The following is a 9,996-nucleotide window of genomic DNA, read 5'->3' as shown; positions in this document are numbered from 1 at the left end:
ACCCGTCGCTTGCGACGAAGGGCTCGACGAGTAAATTAACTCTCAGACACAGCCCACTGAGTTTCTCGCCGGATCTTCTCAGTGGGTCGCGTTTCCGATCCGGTGGTAGATTCTGCGAAGCACGGCTCTTGCTAGGGTTCGTGTTAGCAACGTCATCAGGTTTGAGCCCCGTGAGCTCACCTACTAAAGTTAGGGTTACGCTGAAATAGCCACTAGGGCTATCAGCTTAGGTAGGAAAAAAAAAAAAAAAAGCGAACTGGCAGTCAGGTAAATATAACGAAATTGTAAGTTTCTCGTTTTTAACATTTGGATACGGAACTCTAATGCAGTGTCCATTGTTTAACACTCGGTCGCAACTCGCAACCGACCGGTCTGTTTTTGTTATTCTTGATTCAAATTTAGCATTTCTTTAAAAAAAAATGTTTGAAGTGCTGTGTTGAAACCGTTTGTTTTATGCGCTGTCACACATAGTTTGTCATCTTTTTGTAACTTAAGTATCAGGTGACGATCATTTTTACAAACAAAATTTGAATGTGGATAAAACATGCATCTGTAACTATTGATCTAAAAACATACTTCATAAAGATCACTACCGCCTCCGCGATCTATTTTAGTGAACAGTTGCTTTCGTATGCTTGCCTGCGCGGAGTTTGCTCTTTATATTAATTATTGTATAATCTATAATTTGCCCTGAGCATCGTACGCGTAGCCGTAATTTAATAGTAAACATTATTTCCATCTAAAGTACTAAATAATAATAAAATATGAGCATAAAAATTGAAGCTGAAACTAAAGTTGATTCCGTACCGTATGTTCTCGCTTGGGATGAAAAATTGTTTGTAGGGACGGAAAGCGGTCACATATACGTAAGTTTCATTTTTGTTTTGTTTTCAGGTAAAACCGTCATACATTAATGAGATAGTGTTATTCTTGTAATAATCAACCATTTATGTCTATAATAATAAGTATTACAATACCTAGATTTACTTTTGCTACTAACTAGCTAACTTTTTAGTGCTTGAGAGATTGACTACAGTTCATCCATTATGATTAAACATCTTGAGTTATAAGACTGAAAGTCTCAATAGCATTCATAACTGATTTATATCCGATGGGCTGTCCTTTCAAACTGGAACCAAAATAACTAATATTATTGCACAATGTACAATCATAAGTCCTGGGTAATATATTTTTTAAATAACTTTAAAAGTTTAATATCATATTTAATTTTAATTTAAATTTAAAAAAATACTGTTTTCACACAGAAAGACTTTTCTAACTTCGCTTTTTCATAAGATTACTTCGATTAGATTAAATTGTACAAAATAAATTTCAGTCTTAATACATTCAGTTCGCAAATTCAGTCTTACAGCGCTGATCTGTCTTCAAATACATCATGGCCAGCGCATTCCGTCCAATTGTTTGCGTTGGCAGCTGCGGAAGGAAATATTTATTCTTCTTCTAACGATGGATGTATCAGAGTATGGAATTCAGATGGCGAAAAAATTAAAGAATTCCCTTTGAATGGAGGGGATGTCGGCGTGTTGCGTGTTTTTGGGAAGCAGGTCTTTGCTGGAGATGAAATTGGGAATGTAGGTATCTACCATATAATAATTCAGTCCAACAATCTTGAAAAATTTTAAATACTTTCATATAAATATGTGGGCAAATACCAAAGAAGAACAATATTTTAGTATTTAATTCTTAAGTAGTTTACAGCGATTTAGAACAAAATCCTTTCACTTTTAAACTTCGGTCATCATCTTCTTATTATTTTTTATACTGTCTATGATTTCCTGACAGCCGGGTCGTCGACATGTTGTCAGTTAAAAATTGTACTACAATAATCATACAAAATTCCATGTATATTTTTATTATATTTTTATTGCTTAGCTGAGTGGATGATCTAACAGACCTCCTGGCGTTAATTAGTTACCGAAGCCCATAGACATCAACAACGTCAATACCGCAACACCTTGATTTCTCAGTTAAGTTTTTGCAGTACAACAGTTGCCCCACCCATCAAACCGAAACGCATTACTGCTTCACGCCAGAAATAGGCAGGGTGGTGGTACCTACCCGTGCAGACTCACAATACGTCCACTGCCAGTAATTACGCAAATTATAATTTTTGAAGGTTTTATTTAATTATACGATGTTATTCCTCCACTGTCTTCACTTCACTTCCTTCCTAAGCATTTGTTAACTATGTATTTCATTACAAGTAATGGTACCTACTTGTGGGATTTGAACACCGGCACAGTCGCTTCGCATATTACAAATGCACCGTGTGTCTTAGCTTTCAGGACACGACAACTTCAAAAATACATTCAGATATTCCTCTTCGGGTCACATACGTTAATGAAGCCGAGAAGCGTTATTTGATTCCTATCACTACGTGAATGCTGCTTCCTTGAGACGCAGTTATGAAACTACCTCCCAGATGTTTGGAGCCCTTATAGTTACATCCCTCGATATGTCTGTTGAGTGTCTTAGAGTCTTAGTCATCAGCATCAATATACTTTTTCTAAGATCAGCATTATAATATGCCTTAAATAAGCATTAAAATATACATAATATGTCGTGAACACACGCCTAATCTAAAACGAACGAAGTTAATATCTGGATGTCTCGAACCTATTGTCACAGGAAGCTTATTTATTTACATTTTGTTACTTGCCCTACAGTATAGAAACACTAGTGTACTTAATGGAAAAAAAATCGATCTTTGATTATTCTAATCTATGAATATTTTAAACTGTAGGCAGCGACTTGGCTCTGCCCCTGGTGTTGCTGACGTCCGTGGTCGTCGGTAACCACTCACCATCAGGCGGGCCGTATGTTCCCTTGCCTATACGGGCAATAACAAAAAAAACACCAAAAGCTACCCGGGGTTATTAATAGCTCGCCCTACAATTGTATAGGATTGGTTATAGCTTACATTTTATTTTATTAAACGAAGCTACCACTTGTCTGGTTCTGACTTCAATTGAAATCTTGTTGCAGATTGTGGTTTATGAAAATGGCGTTGAAAAAGCGAAATATAATGTTTTAGAGGAAGTAAAAGATCTATGGTTCGATGCACCTTATTTATTTACTGTTAGAGATTTAGATGTGACAGTTACTGAAATAAAACCAGGTGAGACTTTTCCTTGGTATTTTAGTAGTTCGATTTCCCGGTAACTTATGTGACCGATTACTAAGATAAATAAAAATAATAATAGCATCGTGGGTCAGATTATCTGAATAGATAGTTTTAGCTGGTATAGTATGTTACCGGCATTCCTAACCCATACATAAGCCCGCTGAGTTTTCGCTGGATCTTCTCAGCCGGTTGCGATTCTGATCCCTTAGTAAATTCATTCGCGAAGCAGCTGCCCTTGAGTTGTTAGGTCTCCTTTAAAGGCGCTCGGACAGCTTAGCAAATACCTTCTCTCCTGGCTGTACCTACCTTTGCTCGCCCTGTCCTGTCTTGGTGAAACTGGAACCCAGCAATCCTACATTCCAAAACAAAGAAACCGGTATTGGTCACTTAGTGGGATAAGGTGGAGAAAAAGAAGAAGAATCTAATATCTTAAAACTTTTTTTTTCTGGCCGGGGGCTGAACTTCCTACGAGGTCCCCGCGCCTAGGGGGCACGCGCGCACGGGGTATGTGGGACTTGACGATCTGCAAGGAGTTGGGAGCAGACCAAGGCCCAAGGAATTTTAGGGCCCGCACTAAAGAACTCCCCTGCACTCTTACACCCGACGTCCGATCTCCGTCTGGGGTTAGAGCCCGGTCAGAGTAAGGGGGTTCCCGCGGTCAACACTAAAACCAGACACGCGGCGACACCCCGAGGACGCCCGACCGACAGGTCGTCGAGGCGATAGTCGACGACCAACCACGCCGGTCTCCGCGGTACGGCGGCCCTACCAGGCCGCCCGGGCGATGCCGCTGGTGTTCCGGGACATCCCGCTGGGCCAGAACTAGCCTGCCGGGTCGGAACGCTATACACCGCCGACCGGGTAATATCTCAAAACGTGGCTCAACATTAGGGAAGCCGTTCGTTTATCCAACTACGCTAATGAAAAAAGTTTGGCGGAGTTTATCCGAAGCATGAAGCTTAGAATTTGTCCCGTCCTGTTCTCGCGATTGACACTCCGATGTCAACTATCTTTCCCCTACGCAATGGGGGTAGAGGTAAGGAGAATCAACTGTGTATATGAAAGTGTGCGTCGAAATGTATTAAATTAGGGTGGCGCCACCTTAGCATCAAGGTAAATTTTTCAAAGAAGCGCCTAATATTACCCCTGTTTTCCAATTACAGCACAAGAGCGCATTATGCGGCATAATGCTCAACGTTGAATGTTTCAACTACAGCAACGCTTCGCACAATCGAGTCGGTATCGATTGCGAGTATCACGCGAAAGCATTACTTTTGAGAGTGCTCGATTGTGCGAAGCGTTGCTGTAGTTGAAACATTCAACGTTGAGCATTATGCCGCATAATGCGCTCTTGTGCTGTAATTGGAAAACAGGGTATTAGAGTAGGTTTGAGAAATAAACAAGAAAAGAAAAACTTCCGCTAAATTATGGCGCGCTTTTCAAAATCCACCTAAATTAGAAAACAACATTTTATGATTTTTCACGTATCATATAACTATTTGTGAATATTAAAAAATAAATATATTAATAAGAAGAAAGAATTGTGGCATAGAAAATAAATAAATATAATGAAATAAACAGATGAATAAGTACATTTAAAATTAGAGTTCAAAAGATCATGAGAAAGAAAACGAAAATAAAAAAAATCCCATAAAAGCATTCAATTTCTGCACCTATATTTTTTGTTAGTAAAACACCGAAACCTTTAATCAATTGACGTACGAAAACATTGTTTTTCGCTAAAAAATAATTTATTTTTCAGAAAGCAGTCATAACATTGACTGCAATTACTACGTTCATACCTTACCCTTTGTCTGCACTAGCGCGATTGTGAGAAGTTGTTGAACTATTATTTATAGCATACAGCTGGACACTTTTACAAGTTTTTAACTTTCCATATGATATGATTTTCCTTACATCTACGATCCATATGCTACACGATACAGGATTTCTCCAAAACAGATTGGATTCTCTGTGCTCTAATACTAGGGCTGAGACACAGTTTCCTCAAGTCGAACTAGTGTCTAATCAATGGTACCTGGGTCTCCAGGATTGTCCCCAAATGAGAATTCCCAGCATAAAGAATACTTACGAAACATGTCTAAATATTATGTGTTTGTTTCAGACGAATCTAAAACGCGTTTTATCACACGTCGTACAATGGAAGGTCGTGCACCATTGAGAGTAGTAGGATCAAAGCTTTTAGTTGTGGCCAGAGGTGGCAATAGCCTCAGATTACATGACAGCTCTTTTGATACAGGTTTCAAACTGTTACACGAAATAAAGGTCTGTCATATTATTTTTCGGAGTACAAAATGTTTCTCCCATAATGTGGTTTTACTTGCACCAGAAGGCGCTACATTTTGCAGGGAGGACTGCCGACATGTTAAAGGTTGCAGCAATTCGCTGAATGCTGGTACCGAAAGACCGGTTATTACAGAGAATCTTGGAAGAGACCTATGTCTATATAACAGTGACGGTTTTTAGCTGAAGCTGATGATGATACATTATATCGATACATGCAAGGAATAACATTATAAATCATATTTAACTAAAACTGAGTGCAATGTTATTCCTTTTACCTCTCGGTGTAATGGAATCACAGAAATTTGTACTTTAACTCTCCAAATAAATGAGTTTTCAATAATAAAAAAATAGATTATCTAATCAATGTACTTATTATTTGGTCGACATTCACAAAATCTAAGTACCTAATGGTTTTGTCAATTGTGTTAAGAGAATTCTAGTTAGTAATAGATTACATCACGTATTTGCTCTCGGATTTAACACTAATAATTATTTAAATCTAACGAAAAACGCACAAATCATGTTGTCAATAAAATATTGACAAATGGATCGGCAATTTATACGCTACGAATAAATGTTAAGTTTATACGGTATTTCGGAGAATCAGAATCGCAGTTTAGATATGAAATTTTTTGACATTTGTACGTAGCATTTAATGAGTATCTTATATCACAGGTAAGCGACATGATAGTTACCAGCATGGCTGTGACAGGAGACTACGTTTGGACTGCAGGGTGGGATGGTTTTGTCAGGAGGTGGAAGATAGTAAGTGATAAGCTGGAGGCAGCGGGTGAAGTGAATCTTGGAGCTTGCGTTAATTCACTATCTAGTAATTTGAATAATGTTTATGCTGCAATTGCAGATGGAAAGATAGTTTTGATGAATGCATAGTTAGAGAGTGCATAGTTAGAATGCATGATATAAAAAGTTTTCTTTTTAATAATTTAGAAGATACTTTGGGCGTAAACTGTAAACTGATTATTTTGTTACTGATACAAAATTAACAATATTGTAAGTATTGTTAGTACCACTCCCCGCGCACTAGGCAGCCTAGCTGCGCAACCAGTTATGGCAGCCAATCGACAGCCATTTGTGATCCTTTCGCCGAGCGGTATAATTCTATACCTATTTTAAAGATGTTCGTACATACCCAGACCGCTTTTTAACTACACGAGTTTGTACAAGCATGCTGTGCGTTACATAACTAAGTGCGTGAAAGAGACGGGTATAAGTTTAAAGACACACTGTACGTTCCACCAAAATTGGAAATACATAATCTCAATCAGCCTCAGGTCCCTCAAATAGGAACTGATCATCAGCATCTTATAGGGATTTATTTGCGGACTCTTTTTGTTAATGATTTGAATGGCAAAACAAATATGCATTGACTGCTATAAGTGTGCGGAGACTGACAGCAACCACATTCGCCAACACTCGCTCTGGCCGCATGCAGCCAATGACCTGCCGTGCAACAGGCGCGTTGTAATGGCTACGAGGAGATCGGGGCTACTATGTGCGCTGGCTCCCTTTTTTTCCTACCTAAACTGATAATCTTGAGAGGTTATATTAGCGTAACCTTAATTAATAGGTCAGCTCACGGGGATCAAACCTGACGACGTTGCTAACACGAACCCTAGCAAGAGCCGTGCTTCGCAGTATCTACCACCGGATCGGAAACGCGACCCACTGAGAAGATCCGGCGAGAGACTCAATGGGCTGTGTCTGTGGGTTAATTTACTCGTCGAGCCCTTCGTCGCAAGCGATGGGTTCGACGAGAACGATGACCGCGGTGCTTGAGGTACCGAAAAGCACCGTTAGTGACATCGACGTCGACTGCTTTCCATTCTGTCTGCAGGATCGGGAATGTAGTTACCGGCGGCCACGATGAGGGGGTTCTCGTGTCGTGCCGCATTGATGCCGACTGTAGATACTTACTGATGGACTCTAAGTCCAAGTCGTCATGGAGGTCGACGTTCCTGACGAACCACAGGGCTCTGACGGCTATCCTGCAAAAACGGGATTGAATAATTTGGAGTGATTTTAAGTTAGTGCGGGCCGAGTGAGCGAGCACTACACTTGCATAGGTCATGACGGGGCGTATGCAAATTTTGTAGTGTCACCTTATTTCTAAGGGACAATTTACTTCGCCTGCAAATCATCGGGTAGAGGCGTCCTAGTATGAAGGTGGCACGGTCGCGTACCGTCTTTAAGTCGGGGCGGAATGTCATTCCATTGTCGACGGTGACGCCTAAGTATTTGATTTTCGGGGCTCACGGTATGGGTTGATCGTACATCATGATTGGGCGAATGGCGGAGGCAGAGGTGTTAACGCGCCTAGTCGGGAGTGGGCTGGCTCCCATGCAACGCCATATGTTCGTCTGGCTGCCGCAGGCCGTCCGCCTAGTGCACGAGGAGCTTTTAAGTTCTAGACTCGACTATTTTCACACCACAGGAATTGTAATGTTAGTGGGAATATATTATATTTCATGATTTTTTAAATAAATTTTGTTGCCCTGATATTATAAATTATTTGTATTGTTTTTATCCTTTAATTCGGATTTTTAGGATTTCTTTGGTTCAAACTGTTCTTCCTGGTTTACCATAAAGGTAATTTCTTCTGACAAATTATAGTTTGAAATGCAAAATTATCTTCTACTAGAGTGGAACCAGAAAGATAGATTTGAAAACATGACCTTGAGAAATAGCATTTTTCACTTTTATTGCCGTAAAGGGGCTTTGGCGAAATGGGTAAATCAGTCAAGATCTAGTTAACCTAATACAATACCAGGAACTGTTCCACAATTGGAGAATAACTAAAAAAATTTAATGAACAGCAAAACTGCATCAAATTATTTACACTTATACCTTTGAATTTATCTTTGTCTTGCCTTTTTTGTTGCTTAGATTGGTCAATGAGCTCAGTGATTACTGTAAGTAATTACCAGAACCCATAGATATCAACAAAGTAAATGTCACCACCCATCTTGACATATGAGTTCTAAATAGTCTTTATAGTTCAATTGCTCCATCCTTCAAACTGAAACACATAACTTCACTGCAGAAATACACTGGTTGGTGGTACCTAGCCACAGGCTCTCAAGGTGTCTAATTATCACCAGTAATTTGGTTGTTTTTGTTACAAGATGTTTTTTTTTCCACCCTAAAATTTTATTGCGAACATGTGTTAGGTACATGTATCATATGGTAAATTGGTACCTCACTGCCAGATTTAAACATCAATCTAGACATATAACTCAATATGATTATACCTTTGAGACAGGACGACTTTATATATTAGTTGTTTAGATTTTTCAGAGCAGTAGTGATCACTATAATGTATATCAAAAAACTCTATAAGGATATACAAACTATATATACAAACATGACTTCCATATATATTCAATTTAATTCATCCTGAAATATTTACACAAATTTTCTATTAGTATAAGTAATACTAAATGTATAGCAATCTTAGGTATTTACAATCTGTTTTTTTTTAATATGTCTAAATTAAAAACAACAAACTGTTAACATAACTTTACTATGTACTGAATTCTTCTACATATGCCATATGTATTGGATAGAGTGATTATATTTAGATGATTATTTCAACATCACACAACTCGGATTCATCAGGCAGCTTTATAAGTTTGGGATCAATAAAGTTGGGACTGATCGGTGGAAGACCTGCTTTTTCACGACGTCTTAATTCCAAAAATGCTTCACGCTGAGCCCAGTCCTTCATGTGTACATCGGGAGAATAGGCCCAACAGACACCACCAAAAACAATACATAATGTTACAGAAAAGAAAAAGGTGGCGTGATGGGCATTAGTGTCTTCTTCTTTGCTCGTATAGTCAAAACCGTAGCTAACCCAGTTCTTATCTTCTGTTTTGGTCTCACAAGCAGTTGTGGCGGTGTCGCTGTTCTTTTTAGAGGTGGAAATATTCCGACTTACTTTGTTGAAATGATTCCAAACGCTTCTTTGCACTAAGGGCATATGGCGTAGTTTTATCAAAGCGGCCATTCTAAAGACTACTATCCTCAAATTAACTGATTGAACTCTTCTTATTACTTTTAAATTATATTTATCTGACAATACATATAATATTGGCCAATTGGTTATGAAATCAAGAAAATTTACTCTTTTTCCACGATTTGTTTACGGCCATTGATCACCAGACCTTTAGGTTTCTTATAGTTTTCAAAATGATCAAGGATTTTCACAGATGATTAAGGACACTACTTAATCTTTGTTCGGGTCTCAGATTAAGACACTAATTATTGCCTTGAACCACGCCGCAGTAGATTTATCGTATTTTTTCTAAGTCCGTAGACATGCATAGACATAGACATGTAGTTTTACGTTCTACAATAGTTTCATCCACGCCCTAAAGATCCCTTTAATGGGTACACTTAATACTTATTTTACTAATAGTACACAATTCAATTAAATAATACTATTTAATACGGCAACAATATGTACTATTAGTAACAATATGTAGCCATACGGATGGATGGAAACGAATGCCAGCTTTTTACAA

The 9,996-nt window shown here is 38.7% G+C and overlaps 2 protein-coding genes across 2 annotated transcripts; one reads left to right on the top strand and one right to left on the bottom strand.

The window, feature by feature from the left end:
* The first annotated feature begins 508 nt into the window (after nucleotides 1–508).
* On the top strand, nucleotides 509–7,981 carry LOC114251559 (uncharacterized). The gene is made up of 5 exons (XM_028185874.2): nucleotides 509–866; nucleotides 1,365–1,592; nucleotides 3,007–3,139; nucleotides 5,271–5,431; nucleotides 6,128–7,981. The coding sequence occupies exons 1-5, from the start codon at nucleotides 765–767 to the stop codon at nucleotides 6,341–6,343; spliced, it is 840 nt and encodes a 279-aa protein (XP_028041675.2). The 5' UTR covers nucleotides 509–764; the 3' UTR covers nucleotides 6,344–7,981.
* Nucleotides 7,982–8,974: 993 nt separating this feature from the next.
* On the bottom strand, nucleotides 8,975–9,721 carry NP15.6 (NADH dehydrogenase [ubiquinone] 1 beta subcomplex subunit NP15.6). The gene has a single exon (XM_028185868.2). It carries the CDS (start codon nucleotides 9,477–9,479, stop codon nucleotides 9,048–9,050), a length of 432 nt encoding a protein of 143 aa, XP_028041669.2. The 5' UTR covers nucleotides 9,480–9,721; the 3' UTR covers nucleotides 8,975–9,047.
* Nucleotides 9,722–9,996: the final 275 nt, after the last annotated feature.

The sequence above is a fragment of the Bombyx mandarina genome, chromosome 10 (genome assembly GCF_030267445.1).
Source record: "Bombyx mandarina strain Sakado chromosome 10, ASM3026744v2".
NCBI lineage: Eukaryota > Metazoa > Arthropoda > Insecta > Lepidoptera > Bombycidae > Bombyx > Bombyx mandarina.
This window is presented reverse-complemented; position numbering and strand designations above follow the sequence as displayed.

Coding starts and splice junctions, on each gene's coding strand:
- NP15.6 (XM_028185868.2), bottom strand. CDS start 9,479: ATGGCCGCTTTGATAAAACTACGCCATATGCCCTTAGTGCAAAGAAGC.
- LOC114251559 (XM_028185874.2), top strand. CDS start 765: ATGAGCATAAAAATTGAAGCTGAAACTAAAGTTGATTCCGTACCGTAT. Junction 867..1,364: donor CGGAAAGCGGTCACATATAC/GTAAGTTTCATT, acceptor TCGCAAATTCAG/TCTTACAGCGCTGATCTGTC. Junction 5,432..6,127: donor AACTGTTACACGAAATAAAG/GTCTGTCATATT, acceptor CTTATATCACAG/GTAAGCGACATGATAGTTAC.